The sequence below is a fragment of the Eucalyptus grandis genome, chromosome 1, assembly GCF_016545825.1.
Source record: "Eucalyptus grandis isolate ANBG69807.140 chromosome 1, ASM1654582v1, whole genome shotgun sequence".
NCBI classification, from domain to species: Eukaryota; Viridiplantae; Streptophyta; class Magnoliopsida; order Myrtales; family Myrtaceae; genus Eucalyptus; species Eucalyptus grandis.
This window is the reverse complement of record NC_052612.1, coordinates 35547528-35568819: the sequence shown is the minus strand read 5'-3', so window position 1 is coordinate 35568819 and position 21292 is coordinate 35547528. Positions and strand designations below refer to the sequence as shown.

At 37.8% G+C, this 21292-nt stretch overlaps 1 protein-coding gene across 1 annotated transcript; it reads right to left on the bottom strand.

Moving 5' to 3' along the window:
* Positions 1 to 17333: 17333 nt before the first annotated feature.
* LOC104435460 (beta-bisabolene synthase-like) lies at positions 17334 to 20773 on the bottom strand. The gene is made up of 7 exons (XM_010048211.3): positions 20513 to 20773; positions 19679 to 19940; positions 19221 to 19596; positions 18920 to 19135; positions 18478 to 18616; positions 18048 to 18296; positions 17334 to 17887 (listed from the first exon to the last, which is right to left on the bottom strand). Exons 1-7 carry the CDS (start codon positions 20744 to 20746, stop codon positions 17585 to 17587), a joined length of 1779 nt encoding a protein of 592 aa, XP_010046513.1. The 5' UTR covers positions 20747 to 20773; the 3' UTR covers positions 17334 to 17584.
* Between the last annotated feature and the right edge of the window lie 519 nt (positions 20774 to 21292).

Sequence of the window (21292 nt, the reverse complement as noted above, 5' to 3'; positions counted from 1 at the left end):
CTTGTTGTTGTCTCCAGTCATGTGTCAAGAACACTCGCTATATAAATACCACTTGTTGTTCTTCAAGATAACCTGAAATCAAAGTAAATCTCATCTTTTCTTTGGCATCCACATAAACTTAGGTCCTTTGTGGTTAGGCTTTAATTCGGGATCAAAAGACCGGCTAGTTTTCTTGAATTTCTTTAGCTGTTTTAGACAATCCATTTTGAAATGGCCATATCCTCCATAGTTTGAATACTTAGGAAATTTCTTACCAGTAGCTTTAGTAAAGTGTTTGACAAAGTGAGACTTGTAAAAGTGTGCAAGAGTTTTGTGCTTTAATCTGTCCTTTGCTTTTGGAAAATGATTCGTCTCATCCTCATTTCCTTCACATCCAAGATCATTATTGTTGTAGTGAGGAACTTGGATAGAGAAAATGTGCTTTAATGTTTTTGAACCAAAAGAAGATTTAATGTTGATTTTTGAAATTTTATCCTTGACATTCTCATTCTCAGCTTGCAAGAGCTTTACTTGATTTATTTGAGAATCAAGCTCTTTCTTCAAGTTGTCAATGAGAGTTTGGTTGGTGAGGTTTTAAGTGGTAAGGCTATGAACCTCCTTTTTTAAGGGAGAAATTCGTTTTAAAGCTTTTTGGTGTTTTTCAAACATTTCCTTTAAAAAATCTTTCAATTCATCATAAGACAACTCGTAATCTTTTATCTCATCTTCTTCTAATTCGAAGCCATGAGAGAAAGATTTGCTTATTCTTCATCACTTGATTCACATTCAGTGTCACTCCATGTTTTAGCTTTTAGCACCTTTTTCTTTTTCTCAAATTTCCCTTTCTTCTTCTTGATGGATGGACATTCTAGTTTTATGTGTCCGGATTTCTTGCATTCATAGCACACGATGTCCTTACCTTTGGATTCTTCCTTTTTTAACCTTCTTTGTTAGTAATTCCATGTCTTCATCCATTTTTTCATCATCAAATGATATTTCTCAACCTGTATCATCAAGGTTAGCTTTAAATGCAATGATTTTCTTACCTTTGGAGTTGTTTCCTTCATTTTAAAGCTCGACTTCATAGGACATGAATGTTCCTATAAGCTCGTCCATTGTGATTGGTTGAATCCTCATGGTTTCTCGTGGTGAAGTCTTGACAGTACTCTATTCCTTGGAAAGAGCTCATAGTTTTTTGTTTACTTTCTCCGCATCTATGTAGCTTTTTCCTTAAAGAGCAAGTACGTTCATTATTTTTGTGAATAGTGTGAACGAGTCACTGTTTCATCGAACTTTATCCTAAACAGCTCATAGTTTCCAAGCAAGATGTTTAGCTTTGTTTATTTGACTCTTTCTATTCCTTCAAATGTCAGCGTAATGCGATCCTAGATTTCCTTCGTTATATCACAAGAAGAGATTCTGTTAAATTCAAAATGTGATAATACACAATACAAGAGGTGTTTCAGTTTAGCATTAAGAATGGCTCTTTTTCGAGATTTTTTTGTAGCATTGACAATTGCTGCTTCCCAGCCTTTTTGTCGAACAAAAATTGGTACTTCTAGACCGTTTGCAACTGCATCCCACATATCTAGATCTATGGCTTCAATTTATAATTTCATTCTTTGCTTCCAATAGCCATAGTTGCCGTCATCAAAATATGGCGGCTTGTTGGTAGCTTAAGCATCATTAGTAAAGAAGCTGCCAAGGTTAGCCATAATAAAAGATCTCTATATTCAAAAGAAATACGCCTTAGATAATGAGCAACAAAACTTTGATACTAATTGTTGAAGCTAACAATATAACCTATAAGGGGTGAATAGGTTGTTTTCAAACTTTAATGATCTTTTATGGAAACTAGCTAATTGCCAAGTAAAGATCACCTCAACACAATGTTTAAGTAAACACTCACTAACCGTATGCCAATTCATATAAGAAGATGAAAAGCAGTGTGACACAGAAAGTTATAGTGGTTCAAGTTTATCCTCAAGTTTACGTCCACTCTTCATGTGACACCCCGAACCCTTCGCAGGTCGTCACCAGCGCCAATGTTACACCTTATTACCTTTCTGTCTTTCGAAGAAGCGTCCTAATTCATAAACACATTTTTTTTTTTAAACAAAACGGTCCCAGCGCGACTCATTAGCGGAAGCAATTTAAAACATCACCATCTCTCCCCCTACCAACCATGATACAAATACACACCACTAATCACCATAATTTTATAAACAAGCGACACTTTATTTACATATATATATATATATATATACTTTATTTACATATATATATATATTTTCAAGATGGGACTTCTTTTGGGTCGGTACATCAAAAGGAAAAGCTAGGACTCAGCCACATCCAGCCTAAAACCTCAAAAAAGAACCCTCGACCCTCAACATCTCACGTGCACAACCCCCATCATAAGTGTCGGCTAACTATCTCCAAAAAGATCCAGCTCCTACTCGTCGCGCACGGGTCTCACACCCAACCCGGTGCATCAGGCGGTGGCGGCGGCAACATCCCTCGCATCGCTCCATCCCGACAAACATGTACGGATATGAACTCCTGAATGACAGGGCCCCCAGCCAGGCCTACGTTGTACATCACTAGATAGCGTACTCGAATAAAAGTCAGTCCGGGAACAGAGGGATAGTCTATCTCAGCACACTCGACCTCTACATCGGATGGTAGACCGTAAAATAACCCCCGCGTGACGGCAGGAAGCGGCATACTGCTAATCTGAAATGTGGGTCCCCAAAGGGGTGAGTACAACCACTCAGCAAATAGGGAAATCCAATAACAACTCAATGCATCATGCAATCATACATGCATTGCAGGCGCTACTTACCTTGAAGCCATGCGCATACTATCATGCATCATCATATCGATTTATAACACATACATGTGTATCATCATCGTATCATACATGTCATCATCGTCATGACATCATTACATCATACATGTCATCATCATCACGACATCGTCTCATTACACATGCCATATCATATATCATTATCATTATCATCACCATGCATATCATCATGCATATCATATCATCATCATCATCATCATCAATCATCATATCATCATGCCATATCATATATCATCATCATGCATATCATCATGCATATCATATCATGGGTGATCATCATTATTTCACATCACATATCATCATCATCATCATCATCATGCATATCATATCATGCATATCATCATGCATATCATATCATGGGTGATCATCATTATTTCACATCACATATCATCATCATCATCATCATGCATATCATCATGCATATCATATCATGCATATCATGCCATGATTTAATTTCCACTTTTAGCTTTCAATTTGATCACCACATCACCCATTTCTCAATTCATCAATTTTATCATCCCCTCGGGCAAAGACCTCCGAGGCTTCCGGCATTCAGCCTCCCAGGCCACCGGGCATCCGACCCCCCACATTCCGGGCATCTCGCATCTCAACTAGCATCGCGAGGCATTCCCTTCGGGCATAAACCTCCGACAGGGCTTCCGGCATTTACACTCCCTGGCCGAGCATCCCGCACCCCAATCCTGGCATCGCGAGGCATTCCCTTCGGGCAAAGACCTCCGACAGGGCTTCCGGCCCCCCACATTCCGGGCATCCTAAATCTCCCAGGGAATCCGGCAATGCATCTCTATACATTCTGGCCTCATCCTCCACCACAACCACTTCCTCACTTATCATTATCCACATTTACCATTATTTTGATCTCATTTTAACATGGCATATGGCGTGACATCAAACAAGTCATACTTGGCATAGAATTCACACATGCGTCACAATTCAAGGTCATACATACACCAATGTCTCATTATACATGTAGCAATGTATAATTATTTATTAATAAATTCAATGGAATTTATGGCCAATAAAATAATCCATTTTATTTTGTTATTATTTATTTATTTATTTATTTTATAATAAATATTAAATTCAATATCTATAAATTCCCAAAATTATAAAAATTCAAGCAATCATTAAAAAACCAATAGGATGACAATTTCATACAAAATTCATGGCCAAATTTAATTTCACACAATTTCACAATTTCCACAAAACAGCACATAATATTCGGATAAAACCAGAATGCACAGTTTCCGAAGAAATTCGATTAAAATATCCATACGGCCTCCAAAAATTACTAAATTTTACAAAGTGATAGACAAGACATTTTCGTACAACTTTTATGAAGAACTCCAAGCCAGATTATTTTTATATTATTTTATACAACCGCACGAAGTTTCTGGATCCATTACCGCATCGTCCAGTGTACACATCTCCGAAATATTGAGATTTAACCTACCTTTTCTCTTTCGTTTCCTCTGAAATTTAGATATTTTATATATCAAGGTGTCCTATACAAGTTTCATGAAGATATCTAGGTCAAATAACCAGATTATAGTCATCATCTATGTCCATGAAGTCTCGGGTATCTCGGAATTCATCACCAGAATCATCATCTTCAAGATCTAGTTTATTTACTAGGCTATACTTGTTCATTTCACTTCAAATTTGAGTATGTTGTATTTTAATATGTTTCCTACAACTTTTATGAAGAAATAAAAGTGAGATTCTCAATAAAAACCAACATGCAATCACGAATCCAGCAAGAGGTCAGTAAAAACTCTCCAGATCTGAGGTCTCCGTAGGATAACACTTTAACCCCTCAAATCTCCATAATTTTCCACGAAATTTCAGTATGTTGTAGCTCAAGATGTTAGCTACAACTCTCATGAAGAAATAGAATCTAAAATCGGACTCTAAACACAATGCAAGCTCAAACAAGTTACTGACTCACACGATCCGAGCAAGAACAGTCACACCATTCACACACAACTCATCCATGCTTCGGTTTTTATCATCTAACATCCAAAAACTCAACATGCAAACGACATACAAGCATGCAAGAGAAGCTAGAGGACTCCCACTTGCCTCTAGAATGGACGGTCGACGGCGTAGGGCGGCGAACACGGCGGCACACGGCGGACGGACGGCGACAACCCCTCGGCTCCGCCTCCTTCCTCTCTCAGCCTCTCCCTCTCTTTCTCGAATTCTCTCTCTCTCTCTCCCACCCTCTCTCTCGGCCAAAAGAAATCCGGCCACCTTCTCTCTCTCTTCCCTTCTTATACCCTCAAATCCTCATGATTAACAATCATTACTTGCCTACAAACCAGCCAATGCATGGCCTTCCCCTTTGCCATTTGTCATATTGAATTTTTTTTTTTTAATTTGGGTTTGGGCTTCTTGGGCTTGGGCCATCCGGCCACTTCTTGGGCCTCCTCTTGGGCTGGTCGACGGCCCACTTGTGGGCTTCAATGGGCCGGCCAACTTGGCCCATTAAAGTTCCACTCTTGGGCTTAAGGCCCAATCGAATTTTGACCCTCTTTTTCCCTTCTTTTTTTTTTTTTGAATTTCTTCTATAAATATTTTAAAATTTTAATTTCCATCTTGGCCAAAGTCTTGGGGCATCTTGGTTATTGAAATTTAATTTACAAAGCACATGGCCAAGCATAAATTATTAATCTATCAAATTTAAATTTTCACAATCATATGCACGAATCATCTAATTAAAAGACTAATGGCTAAAGCATAAGCCATGGAAATTTTTTATCACCTAATTAGAAACTTTAACACACGTTATGGCTTGGCTTTGAATTTTGGGATGCCACACTTCAAACTAATAGTCTTAAGATGAGCTAAATTCCATTAACAATCTGCTTGGAAAGTTATAACCAGCTAGAACTAATCCTTCATGTGATAGATTATACTATCTGAATTTAGTTGCTACTCTTATACTCGTTCACTTAATTCGTAACACAATTGCTAAACAACATGACAAACAAAATAATAAGACAGAGAGCTTTCAACAAAGAATAATAGTACATGAGCTACTTGATTTTTTATGTGGTAGACTCTCTTTTGGTTCTTCAAAACCTTCTCTTTTATAACTTTCCTCAATCTATCCATTGAGGTTGGTTTAGAGAAGTAGATGACCATTAAAGAGTTTTTCATTAAGTTGTTGTCTAGGAATATATTACTCATACAGCTTTTTTCCTAGGACTTCTTCAAACTAACAAAAAATAGCAACTATTGCTTTCTTCTCACTGCGGTCTTTAACTAACCTGTCAACCACTCTAGCTACTCTGCTACATGCTTTGTTCCAATTTTGCTGCTATGCGAATCCAGATCTTTCAACGGTTTTTTAGCTGACCCAACGAACATTAATTGATATACTTGGTTGTCACCTAACCATCAACCTGATCTTTACTGCTTCTATATATATATATCATCGGTACATGATCTTTTGGTTGACTAGTGCTATTTTGTAATAATAGGACATTTGCGAACTTCTTTTGATGGATCACACCATGATATTGTGTAGTATTTTGGTCCAAACATATGCAAATAACATTGTAAGTAATATATTAAGGATACTTTGGGCATTATCAAAATCTCTTGGAAATGTTTTCTCTAACAATATATATATATATATTGAAATTTTTGGATTTTTGGATTTTTTTTTAAATAATAATAATAATTCCCTAAACTGATATATGCTAACATTGAACAACACAACACATGAATATCACAATAATCGAGCTTAAATCGACCCTTTCAAAATCGAAGCTTGGTTCCAAAATTTTATCAAATACTTGGCTTGCATCAAATCATCTCAAAACAGCTTCCTTGGGCCATGTTCGTGGCATTCAATCTCGACCCATAAGCAATCTCATGTGAACGCAAAGTATCAAGGATGTACTATTACATACAAAGAATAGTTTTAGCTAGAAATCACAGCCTAGAACACGTAAGAACCAAACTGAAAACGGCCTCAAATATGCGGGTTGGAGCCGTTTTGCAAATCTAGTGTTGAACCCAAGTCAAACAGACATGTCATATGCCTAGATTGAAGCCCTGACAACCATCACATGCAACATATATATGAAATATTACTCCATCCGGATGAAAATAGGTAACATGGACTTTCAAATGCAACAAATATCACGAAGAACGATCAATCAGACACATCAAAACGAACTCTCCAAGAAGCGTACATGCATGATCTATGCTAGCCAACCATGTCTCAATGTGGATTGGCTTGGTTTTTGGCTCATGTTATAGACGGTTGCATGGTTCACAAGGAGATTTAAAGACTACGCCGAGTTGTCCTATACATCATTTGCACTCCTATATAACATTCATCAAAGTCACAACTACCAAAAAAAAAAAAAAACGCATGCAAAGGAGGGTAACAAATCAAGCATGTAGGGGTATTGAAGAGATTTTAAACACTTAAAAAATTCAACCTCTTAAATCAGTTCTCCAGACTAGGTTTCCTCCTGATTTTCATGATCAAAACATGTTCAAACTCAAACAAAAATACATCTAGGATGTTTACCTTACTTCCTAGTTTCTTTTGCAAGTGACTCTTGGTCGAGGAAACGAGAAATTATCCTCCGGGGGGACACGTGGAAAATGGCTCCTTTAAACTAAAAGTGAGATTTGTGGAAGAAAAAAACTAACAACGAAGGTTTTCATTGACCTTCAAAATTAGGCTTCAGAACCTCTTTTGTTGGCCAAATTAAAACTAACCCAAACTATATAAACTCTAGTTTGGTTTGTAAGTCATGGATTTCCTCATTTATCTCTCACATTTCTCAAAAACACTCGCATTTCCTCACTCGTGACCAACCGAGCTCAACACTTAGAAAAATCTTAGGACTCCCTTGGCCTGCCGGGAGGGCATCTTTTCGGGGGGCTTTAGGAGGTCTTTCCGATCTCCATTTTGGACATGTGACTTATGGTTGGAAAGATCTTTGAGTGAACTTCACTCTCTAGTTGAAGGTTTTGGCTAATTTTGGCTGCAAGTTTGTGAAAGTTTCACTTTTCTCTTTATGTTGATTTGGAATTTCTGGGTTTTTGCTTTCTAGAGTTACTTCTAAGGGTGTCTTTTGAGCACAATTGTGAGCTCCCTCCAGTGCCTCTTGTCTTCTACCTCTTATTCCTTAAAAGAGCATGCTTTATAGTTCTTATCCACTTCATTAAGCAATCTCTTGATCGGCTTTTTGCCCTCCAACTAAGCCTGCCAACTGAGCAGTTTACCCACTTTCTGACTAAGCCAAAATTTTCAAATTTGTAGCTGTTGAGTGTGCGGATTTTGCTACGACTTTCCCATGCTTTTTCAGCAGCTTATCCCTAGCCAATTTTTTTTTCCACTTGCACTACTAATTATGGTCTTCCATTACATGCAAAGATTAGGCCAGTTGGGCAGCTGAGGAGGATATGGTGGGTCTACCAAGTTGCTTCCTCAGCAGCTCCAAAATGAGAATAACTTGTGGACTGAGATTTGGCAGCTTTTTTGGGTGCCTAAATTCATCAATTTGGTTGTGGTTCTTGATCAATTAGCAAGCTCATGTATAGTAGTTTAAGATCTTGATCATTTTTCACAATTGTCTAGTCCTAATTTTTCAGGAAAGTCCCTCAAAGTTGGTCATTTTCTTGCCCGAGAATGCTCAATTCAATCCAATTTGATCATTTTTGCCCAATTCAATTACTTAGACCTAAACCAAGTTCAATTTCAACTCAAATGGGGGCAAAGATGATGATATAAGGGCTCGGGCGCAAATTTTGCAAAATTTGAGAATTGGTCCCTCAACTTTTGAAAATTGCATTTTAGCCCCAACTTGCCATTTTAATTACAATCTGACCTCTTGGGCTTGGCTAGTCACACTCGGATCATCAGCTCCAACCTTTTTTTTTATCTTCTTTTGTTATATATATCTTTAATTTTTAATGTTTAATTTTTTTTAGGAAAAACAACTTCCATTAAAAAAAAAAACTATACTAAACACCTAAATAATCTATATGCAAGAATTGGACATGAAATATTTTGTGGAAAAACAAGTTCCCATTTTTTAGAAATGATTTTTTTGGCTGAAATTTAGATGTCAACAATAATTAATATAAAAATTAATTAAATGAAATTTTAAAATGAAATTATTTAGAAAAAGGAAAGGAATATGGAGATTGCAAGTGGCGAGGGCTGAGCCCTCATAATTTAATTTAATTAATATTGATATTAAAATTATTATTAAAAAAAAAAGAAACAAAACGACATCATTTTGGCTATTTGTTGTTGACTCAACTCTTCGATGTGCCATGTAGACGAGTTATATTTAAAAAAAAAAAATTACCACGTAAGATTCCCGGCCACCTTCGCCCGACTTGGCACTCAGATGTCTTATTTTCAAAAAAAAAAAAAAAAAAAAGTGGCACTTAAGTGTCACTTTCGTCACTTTTGGCACTTAAGTGTCCATCTATGTCAAGTTTTGGTACTTCAAGTGTTCTTTTATCCCCTCTTCCATCACTTTGCCTATTGTTAGGAAGTAGCTACCCAATAGCAAAATCAGCTCTCCGATTGAATCCACCGCAACGTCCATTTACTCCTTCAATGTCGGTTTAATACCCTTGTCGTACCAATAGACCTCCGTCATGTACGCCTTGCATTCATTGGCCCACTATAGAACTAAAATTCGAAAGTGTGTTATTGACCTAGTCGAGGGAGGTTCTTTTCTCATACTTTCACGAATTCTCTATGTTCAAAGACAAGTCATAAGGAAAGTTAGAAGTAGAAAAATGAGTTGCTTCGCACGTGCTAGAAATTATTAGGTGAAAGATTTAGCAAGTCGATATTACCAATTTCCATAGGTAAGGGATGGGATTGATTCCTCATTCTCTCATTGTCTAAACAAGCACACTCTCGAGCATTATGATTGGAGGAAGCTCATCAATGTTTGTAATGTCCCGCCTCAACAAGTTATTGACAAGTTATTGCCATTTCAACAACCTTATAAATTTTGCTGTTACTCAGTACACTTTTTAGAAGTAACAAATAAAATTGGTGCATACCATAACTTTATTGGCCGAAACCAATCAATTACATAGAAGACAAACAAGCCGATACAAAACATGATATGGGAAAAACACATCAAAGAATTAATTTCATAATAAATAATTTTTAGGATTTGTTATAGGCATCCTGTTCATAGACTAACTAATTCCCTGTATCTTTTCTTGGCAATAACAGTTACGAGGGAAAACAATGATGTTGGTGACATTACACAAACCTGATAATGAAATTTGTTAAGATCTCAAGCTCTTATGGTGTCCCATATATAGCATAAACGTCATCAATAAGTGTCACAATACAACTGATCTTTGAACTCAATTCTTTGAAAGCTGTATATTGAGGTTCAAAAACAAATAACATCTCCAAAAATAATTTTCCACTAGCCTGTTCCTAAAGGTCATCTTGGCCGCCCCAAGTTCAACCCACCACCTGAAAAATTTGCCATTTGATGAGTGAGTCAATCAACATGTGCTCCTACTTTGCCAGATTGCATCTATGAACTATAGAGTGCTTGTGCATACCTTGTCAGAATGCTGACTTCCTTCTTGTGGATTGACTGCACTAAATTGAAGTCTATTTTAGCCAATGTTAATAAAGAGGGGATCATGTCTTGCTTTTTCTCGTACATGACCATGAGCCACCAGGCCTTTGACCTGTTTGGGCTCTAGTGGATCGGCATATCTAATGCATGATGCACTTTGCTCGCTAAATTAGTGGGAACTTCATTGAGGTTTGGATCCTTTAGATGCTTAGAAGCGAAGTTCCAACCTTCATCAAGTATGGTTTCGCCTTCCAATCCATGAAAAGAAGCTTCATAAAGACCAAGAAGCCCCTTCACATCTTCATTGAGCCATTCCTTGTGCCAGTCTTGCTCACAAACCTTTCAAACACATCTATATATGTCCAAGAGAAGGAATGGTAGGGTAAAATTTGATGCGTCAACATGATTCACAAAAGGTAAACTAGTTGGTGAGTATCTTGTGGCACATTGTATCCATGTCGTCTAAGTAGCCAAAATCAAAGGGAAGCGGCATAGAGATCATTCGAAAGCTAAGGATCTTCAGTGTTGTTATAGATGGAACATAAAGCGTTGTTGATCTCGGTCTCAAAATGATATCCTAGTCCAAGTCTTTGAACCATGTCAATGAACTCGAGCTTGGCCACCTGATTCATTTCCCCGTCGAATAGACCCTTGACTTCTTTCTTCAACCTTTGAACTTGCTCCGTATATTTACTCTCCTAGGCACAAGAAAACTCAGAAACATGAGATCTTAATCAAAGTTAATGCACAAGCAGACTTGAATATCGCCTCTCGTATTGAAACAGATCGATTCTCAATATAGTTGCCAAAACATTTGAATAGGCACTGTTGAGCTCTCGCTATATGTTGAAAATATGCCTTTTGACCAGGTTTATCGATATCTCCTATATAATATTGTTGTGGTTGCTCGTAAATTTGATACCGTGGCAGTGGATGAATGTGTGTGTTACGTATCTCGAATGTCATATATAAATCATATACAGAAGTACACATGAGAAGTATATATCAATATATCTAATTCAAAGTACAGTTTTTCTTTTGTTTTTATGTCGTTCTGGAATTTGTGGACCCTCCCATCAAAGTAAACAGGAAATAGGGAAGAAGTGCACTTCGCTCACCGAACTTATGTTTTTTTTTTTTTTTTTTTTTTGGTCAACGTGGTAATTTAAAATTTGAACACAGCAAAGTGAAGCCGACGTATTAATCGATGCCAACAGAAGTCTAATATTCAAATAATCAGTGCCAATATGGAATGAAGTGTTAGTGAAATTTGCTTAAATTTGTCTTGAGTTATTGTTTTTGTAGTTTGGCGAATTGACTATCCACAACAGTGACGAGTTTTTCCACATTATATTTTCAGCTAGCATTGACATGGACATGAGCTTCAAATTGTCAGAACCATAGACCAAAAAGTTTGATAGAGAATTTTTCTAAGTGAGGACCAAATAGGAAAAAGAATGCAAATTCAGGACTAAATGTGAATATTTTCCAGAGTACTTAAACTAGGCTGGGTTTTGTGCCGAAAAAAGAAAATCATTACGGGGTAATCAACATTAAGTGACTGCACAAGGCCATAGTCCGAAACGCTAGGTGGCCAATTTTCCGAACATCTCGCAATCTCTTGATCTTCAATCTTCAAAGCGCATGTCATGAATTGAGCGCCGGAGGAGATGGAGGCAGAGGAGGAGGAGGAGGAGGAGGAGCGAAGGTGTCGAAAGGATAAGAGAGAGGGTTGATTATGGCGGATCGAGGAGGGAAGGAAGCTTGGGCACAGAACAGGAAGAGCCATTGTGAAGTTTATTGCAAGTCTCTTCGTATGCTAACCATCCTTTATATAGGGGTTGTTGTGGAAACTGTCACGGAAAAAGTTTTTAGTTGCTTTCAGTGCAAATTTTTACTCACGCTATTCTCTGAGCATTGCAATTTATCTTCTTCTTTTTTTATTTGGTTTCAAAACAGCTGTCCTCAACACACCATGCTTAATTTGGATGAATGCAAACGTCGTGCTTCAAAACTAGAGGTGTCGGAACCAGTCATAAACCCATTCTTTGACTCATATTCTTACAATCAAGTTGTATATGGGTTGTTTAAACATTTTAAAAGGCCAGATGAAAATGAGTTTAAGAAATTAAAGTTCGATCGGATTGGGTCTTGACGGAATTTTAGAGGATGTAACATATATGGCCGGCACACAACACCAAACTAGTATATAATAATCAATCGGTGCTGTGGCCAAGTATAAAGTTTCAAAAAATAAATCCATTGATTGTCACCATCCTTTTTATTTTATTTTCCCTTTTTTAAGGCCTGCAATTAGTATATGTATAACGAACGATTCATTTTGCGTTGATCATTTCTCCAGGGTGAGTATTTTAAGTGACCACCACCAGAAGAAGGAGTTGGGTGATAACAATAACGGTTTCAAATATGTGAGAGCTAAACGAGGAAAGTCACTAAAATTTGTTGATGGAATATTAGCACTTGAAGGGGGTTAAAAAGATACTATATGGGACTCTATATATCTAATGCTCGAGAGTGTGCTTGTTTTTTCACGTGCATTTTCCCTTTTGACGTATCTTTCTAGGTATGACCGCTTTGGAGAAATCAGACCAAATTTCTAATACTATAGGAAATAACGGCATATTTGTCCTAATAGCTTGAAATCTGACAATTGTTTAGTGGAATAAGTAAACTAGAAGTAACCTTTTTCACTAGTTTGAATGCCACATCGATATAAAATCGATTACTTGAATGTCATTTTCAGCAAGGGCAAATTGTCTTGCATGAATTTTTTTTATAATTTACCATTCCGGCGTGAAATTTTTAAAACTAGACTAAAGTCTAACTTGGAAATTTTTGTCCATCACGGCAAGAATATAACAAACGGTGTCATTTATTGTTGTTTCGTTAAAATCTTCCCCAATTAGATGACATTGTTTTCAAACTCTTTCTCTTCCTCAAATGATGCCATTTTCAAACTCTATCTCTTCCTATCACTTAAGTGGTCACTTTTAAAAAAGTTGATGAACCTTAGTGTTCATTTCTAAAAACTTGTGACTTTATGAAATCATTGGAACTTCAACAACACCGTTTGCCTTCTCAAGTGCAGGCTTCAACTTTACAACATGTCACGTCGAATGATGTATAATAAATTAATGTCACATAAGCTTTTTCGATGAGGCAAATCACCGACGACACTTGAGTGATCGATTTTTTTTTTTTTTGTGGACTCAAGTGAATGAAAAATAAGTTATAATACTCAAGCGAGTATTATACGAAAATTATGGCACTCCTAACGTACTTATCGCTTTTTTGAGTAATTACTTATTTGCTAATTCATTTTCATATTTCAGCTCCATTTGTTTCCCAAAAAATGAATAATTTGGAAAATATTTTGCTAAAAAATGGTTACTTGTATTGCTTGGAAAAATAAATTAATGAAAAGTGTTATCATTAAAAAATTTAGACATAAATTATTGATTATAAACATATTTTTAGTTAACTAATTATTTTGAGCAATATAAGCAATCATTTATGGAAAAATGATTTCCAAATCATTCATATTCCACAAAACAAATGCACTCTTAATTTCCTTTTAATTGATTGGTTTTTTTACTATGGTAAAATTCAGAACCAAGTTGGGTCAAGATTAGGTCGAGTTGGATAAGAGTTGCTAATTGTGTTACTTGCAAACAGGTAATGATAACACCCTTGTTTAACCTTAATCGTTGTTGAACTTCTTCGACAAATTGTGGATTTGGTTGGCAATTTTGCCTTCTAGGCAGTGACGTTAGTCTCGCCAGATTATCAACATTAATTGACATGGAACATTCATAGTGGGTGGAAATTGGCCTTACATCTTCAACATTTGGCAATTAAATAACCTATTGACCAATTTGATTTGTTAAATTTCCGTCACTAGTTGGATTATTTTGACTAATATTTCCTTGATTATTCTCATTATTGTGACTTTGATTAGAAGAATGGACCTTTGCATAATTCTCATGAAGGGTTGGCTACTCTGATGAATATTATTGGCCCCAACAAATCATGAGGGATTATGAACATACTCTATTACAACTAGATTGGCTAATGGTGGCTGATTAGATGATCCTAGCCTCGACAAAACATCACACATAGCATTGGTGATGATCAGCTTGATTACATCAACATGTGACTCACGATATAGCTCTTCAAACAATCTCTTCACTATGGCTAGAGGAGTTAGTGCAACTTCTCTTGATTGTTCTTCAGTGAGACACTGGGGAAGGGCTACCCCCCTCATGTTTCAACACCTTTTTCTTACCTGCAAGTCTAATTATGAGTGGCACGTGACATTTAGACCATGGCATGTGAAATTTGATTGATGAGGTTGGATACACATTCATGAAAGGGATCGCTCCAGTTTTGATATCATGTTACATTTTGTGAGAGTGGTTTAATATTTATATATTCTTAAACATATGATGAAATTTGTAATTCAAGCAAAATCAAAAAGTCTCCCATCAATTCTCATAGAAACAAAGGAAAAAATTATGAGGGCTTAGCAAGCGTCACTTTGACTCTCGATATGCTTTCGAGGCCTTCTTGTTGTTCAAGTCGATTGAAGCCGAAGCTAAACTGCAGTCTTCTTCTTCGGCTCCTCTCCTCGTTTGGCTTTTGTTGACACCTATTTTTAAACAAAAAAAAAAAAACAAACAAACAAACAAAAACAAAAACACAAACACAAACAAAAAACAAAAAACAAAAACAACAAAAGAAAAACACTTAGGGGTTGGGTCGGGCTGGATCCGACCTTGGCCCGGCCCGCCTCCTTTTCTTTTTCCCATGCGCTAGGCCTAGCCCATCATTATTTTTCTTCTCCTTTGGCCCAGTCCACCCCAACCGGTCTTCCTCTTCAATTTCCAGCTCGCGCGCAAACCTGCAGGAAGAAGAAGAGAAAAGACAGGAGCAGAAAGGAAGAGCAAGGCAGCAAAGGAGAAGGGACAGGAGCAGAAAGGAAGAGCAAAGGAGGGGATAGGAGCAGAGAGCAGAGAGGACAGTAGGTGAGCAGTGGAAGAGGAGAAGAAGGGAGAGAGGGGAACCGAGAGGGGAGTGAATCAGAGAGAGGGCGACCAAGAGAGACCCGAAGGAGAGGAGGGCGACGGGAGAGAGCTTGAGGGAGCCCCAGGGGGGAGAAACGGGGAGTGACCGAGAAGAGGGAGACCTGGAATCCACCTTAGCCGAGCGTTGCTTAGCCACCCCCGATGTCCCCAACGTGAGGTTGCGCCTCCTATCCAGAACCAACAAGATGCGGCTTCCCTTGCCTCGATTTCAAGTTTTTCAGTTGAGTTTTCTAGTTTTTGGTTCAATCCATGTAGATTTCCTAAGGATCCCGGCTCGGGGGCGTGCAAGGCGACTAGACGTAGTCTGATCTATTGATCTTGCCCATCGTTCGCCACCCCTGAGTCGGGTAGGAAGCCCCCGCTGACCTTTTTTTCGGTGCCCAGCTCTTGTCCCGTTCTCTCACATTTTTTTGCATGGATTGCCGATGTTTGAATCGGCATCACAGCAGAAGCGGATCGTCTATTTTGCAATTATGTCGGGAGCTATAGAAATCGTCAAAAATAAAACAAGGAACAATAAAAAAGGACATCAGAAATTTACGTGGTTCAATCCGAATATTGAAACCTACATCCACGAGGAGAATCAGCAAAATAATCAACTATAATCCGAGAATTACAAAATTAGAATCACTCATACAGTCAAGTGTTTCTCAGCCCTACTTTATATCCGATACCCACGGTGTTTAACAACTCAGCTCAATGGAATCGACTACGCACAAACCTCTCTGAGCTCTGAGCGCCTCTCGCTCTCTCTCGAGCTCTTTCTTTTCGCTGCTCTCTCAAGCTCTTTTCTTTGCCGCTGCTTCGTCCTCCGAAGCTCTCTCTCTCTCCTTTTTATTGGTGGCAGGGAAGAAAACAAAACAAAATTGTACTCCGGAATTGTCAGAACGGCGCTGATCTTCAAAGCATGCGCCTCCATGCAATTAATGAGAGTGTGCGCGTATGACCATGCAGAAGGAGAATAGCTTCTGCCTTCCCTCTTTCTTTATTAATAATAAAACAAGAGAAGCCCACAAAAGATGACCAAGAAGAGAGGGAATTCGGCGCCTACACGATAGGCTTATGAGGCAGCACAATTTTTCTACGGGCATGCATGCACATGGCCATGTGCATGCATTTAATGACGTAGAAGAAATTCGGACGATCAACTCTTCAGAAATTATGCTGACAAGTGAGAAGGGCCACAAAATCAAGTGAACAAATGGGTTTAAAATAGTCCCTAGAACAAATGCCGTAAAAGGAACTACACCTAACTGTAACTAGAATAAAACTAATTTCATTTTTGGACAATTTAGAACCAAAAATAAAAAAAATTGGAAAACAAGTTGAATTTTGTGAAATTTTCAACATACAAATCAAATTTACACTAAAAGAAGTGTTTTTATGGATTTTTTGTTTTTTCTATTTTTTAATCAAATGTTTGACCAAAAGTCAATTATTTAGTTGATTTTTTTTTAAATGTTGATTTTTTGGTCAAATCTTTGAGTTTTTGAAAAATTGATTTTATGAAAGTGAAATTTAGGTGAAAAGTCAATTTTCAACTTGGGATTAACTTTTGATCAAAGAATTGACCAAAAAGTCAACTCAAAAATCAACCATTTGACTTTTTGAATTTTTCTCGAAGATGAATTGGAAATTGCTTAAAAATAACGATACAAAATAAAGAAATGAGAAACAATATTTTTTAGTGAGAAACGGGCTCCATCGCAATCGGAAACCCAAATCTCAATTTTTTTACCTTTTCGACACGTCAACTAAAAATTAAGTATCAATAATCACCACAAATTTTATTATCAATTATGTATATCAACCACAACTCAAAGTCCCAAATAGCATGAGGTTCCCCAGCGAATTTTATGGAGCTCGTACAACGCCCATCTATCGTATAGGCTTCAATTACAACAGTTTCAAAGTCTTAAAGCTTCCAAAGCCGCCCACCCCAAAAGCTAATAATAACACATAAGTCAATAGGTTCTCTCCAACAGCGACACCTCTGTCAGTAATATGCATCCCTAATCGAGGGGCACAGGGTCGAATAGTGCCCTCACAAGGTGGTCCTTTGTTTCGTTGTCAGGAAGGCCGTGTCCGTCTCCGTACTGGTAAAAGCACTGAGAAGCTCTTGCCAAGTTCAGACAAGCGCCGAGAAAAGGCCCGAACCCAGAATATGGGTAGTCCTCAAACACATCTTTGTTCATCCTCTTCCAGGTCTCGTGCACCATTTGCCTGACATGCTCACGCGTGGCCTCTTCCGAGGCACCGGTTTCATTCATGTAGCATTCTAGTGCCTTGAAGTTGTCTCCTCGCGCCAATTCATACTGACCATGAATGAGATTGATGTTTCACAAACATAAGTCTCAGGATTCTCATCGAATATATTTAAAAAAAATAGCACGTATTTTTGAATGCGTCAATGATGTGCTTTTTCTTCATAAGCGATTATATTAAAGGAGAAAGGTAAATGTCAAAGTAATATACTGATGAGGTACTGAGATCATTGTTAAGTCGAAGGATCTTGGCAGAGCAATGCATGACACTCGGGATTTTTGACACGTAATCAAGCCCCTCTTCCGTCAATTTGTCCGTGGTTAGGAAGTAGCTGCCCAACAGCATAATCAGCCCTCCGATTGAATCCACCGCATTGTCCATGTACTCCTTCAATGTCGGTTTGATTCCTTTGTTGTACCAATGGACCTCCTTTATGTACGCCTTGCATTCATCCGCCCACTAGAGGATTGAAATTCGAAAAAAAGTGTGTCAATGACAAAGCCGAGGGACATTCTTCCCTCATACATTTTTCGAATTCTCAAATGTTTAAATAGAAGTTTCATTACGAAAGTCAGAAGTAGAAAAGTGAGTTGCCTTGCACGGGCTAGAAATTATTAGGTGAAAGATTCAGCAAGATTACCACTTTTTGCATGTAAGGAATGGTGTTGATTCCTAGCTCTCTCATCGTCCAATACCCAATTTCATTGGTTGTGTTGTACAAGGCCATGTAACTATCCCTTATTGTTGGAGGAAGCTTATCGATTTCTGTGATGTCCCACCTGGATAAGATATCAACATTTCAACATTTTGTAAATTTTACTAGCACCCGATACACTTTTAGTAATAACAATGAAAGTTAGTACTTACTACTACTTTAATTGCCCAACCAATCAATTATATAGAGGAAAAAAAATCTAACTTAAAAAGTGATATGTTCAAAATACATCGGAGAAATTATATCATAGAACTATGAAAATTTATTGTATCTCTTGTGTCATTCAGAGACTATTTAATTGCTTATCGTTTCTCTGGGCAACAATAGTTATGAGGGAAAATGATGATAATAATCATATTACACTAACCTAACAAGAAAATCTGTTAAGAGCTCAAGTTCTTCCTGTGTCCCATATACATCATAAACGTCATCGATAAGTGTCACCATACAAGTGAGCTTCGTCGTCATTTCCCTATAAGCTGTATACTGAGGTTCAAAAACCATGGCGCAGGTCCAAAAATAGTGTTCCACCAATCTGTCTCTGAAGAAGGTCATCTTGTTCGCGCCAAGTTCAACCCACCACCTGAGAAATTCACCATTCAACAACTAAGTCGATCTAAATGCGCTCCTATAGGTTTGGTGTTTATATATAGAGTGCTTGCGTATACCTTGCCATATTGCTAACTTCCTTCTTGTGGACTGATTGCACTAGATTAAAGTCTAATTTAGCCAATCGCAGCAAGGAAGGGATCATGTCTTGCTGTTTCTCGTACATGTCCATGAACCACCGAGCCTCCAACCTATTTGGCCTCCAGTGGATCGGCATATCTAATGCATGACTCACGTAGCTCGCTAACATAGCGGGAACTTTGTCGAGGTTTAGATCCTTTAGATGCTTAGAAGCAAAGTTCCTCGCTTCATCAAGGATGGTTTCACCTTCCAATCCATGAAAAGAAGCTTCATAAAGACCAAGAAGCCCCCTCGCATCCTTATTGAGTGATTCGTTGAACGTGTCCATCTTGTTCATAAATTGTTGAAACACATCTATATGTCCAAAAAAAGGAATGGTAAGGTAACTTTTGATGCATCAACATGATTTATAAAAGGGTAACCATATGGCGAATACCTTGCGATATTTTGTATCCATGTTGTCTAAGTAACCGGAATCCAAGGGAAACTGCATGGAGATCGTTCAAAAGCTGAGCATATCCGGCATTGTCATAGATGGAACTGAGAGCATTTTTTATCTCCGTCTCAAAATGGTATCCTAGTCCGAGTCTTTGAACTGCGTCAATGAACTCGAGCTTGGCCACCTGGTTCATCTCCCTGTTGAATAGACCCCTGATTTCTTCCTTCAACCTTGGGACTTGCTCGGCATATTTATCCTCCTAGGCACGTAAAACATTCAGAAAAATGAGATCTTAATCAAAAGTAATACATAAGTAGAGTAAGCATTGTTGAGAATATGCCATTTTGATCAAGTTTATTAGTATCTCTATGGAATATTGTTATGTCAGTCGTATTTGATAGAGTGGCAGTGGTTGGTCGTATACAACAGTACTCAAATGGTATACATCCTTATATCTAATTCAGAATACAGTTTCGTTTTTGTTTCTATGCCATTTTGGGTGCTGTGGACTCTATCCCATCAAAGTAAAAAGAAAGTAGGGAAAAGCAATAATACGATCCTCAACTTATGTTGTTTTTTTTCCCCTTCTCAACATGATCCTTGAACTTAAAACTTGTACCGAGTTTTCTGCATCATACTTTCCGCTAGCATTGACACGCGCATGAGCTTCAATTTGCCAGAACCATAGACCAAGAAATTGGATAGGGAATTCCCACAAGTTCAAGGACAAGATTGGAAAAAAAGGAATACAAAGTTCAGGACCGAGATGTGAACATTTTCCATAGAACATAGCCAGGCTTGGTATTGTGCCGATCCAAAAAGGATCATTACCGTGTAATCAACTCCGAGTGACTGGAGAAACTCGTAGTCCCACACATTAGGTTTCCAATTTGCCGAACGTCTCACGATCTCTGGATTCTCGATCGTCACGGCGCATGTCACCGATTTAGCGCTTGAGGAGAAGGAGGAGGAGGAGCAGCGAGGGTGTCTAAAGGACAAGAGGGAGGGTTGGTTATGGCTGATTGAGGAGGGGACGAAGCTTGTGAACAAAGCAGGAAGAGCCATTGCGAAAGTTGTAGTGAATCTCTCAGTATGCTAACCCCGCTTTATATAGATGGTGTTGTTGTTGAGCACCGGTCATAGAAAAAAGTTTATAGCCTTGGAAATGCGATTATTGATTTGCATAAATAAGAATCTCGTGCTTAGGATCTACTCAAAATTTCTCGAAGGATCCCACGCATGCATTCAACTATCATCGTGATTAGAAATCTTTTTTCATCTTTCGACTAAATCTTTTTTTTTTCTAATATGAGTTGATAAAACCTATTGGCTCCTAATAAAAGGAAATCAGCATTAGTAGACAAAAGAGAAATAGTTTGATGGCCAAATATCATAAAAATTCTATAAGTTTTTACTTTTTCATCTGGATAAGTGTATTGAAAATTCCAAAACTCATCACAAAAGTATAATTGATTTCTAAAACTTTCAAAAAGTGCAATCAAATCCTAAAATTTGTCACGAAAGTCCAATTGCGTTCTCAATTCAAAAGTGCAATTGAGTCCTAAAACTTATCTAATTATTTCAATTAAATCCTTCCATTAACACATTTTG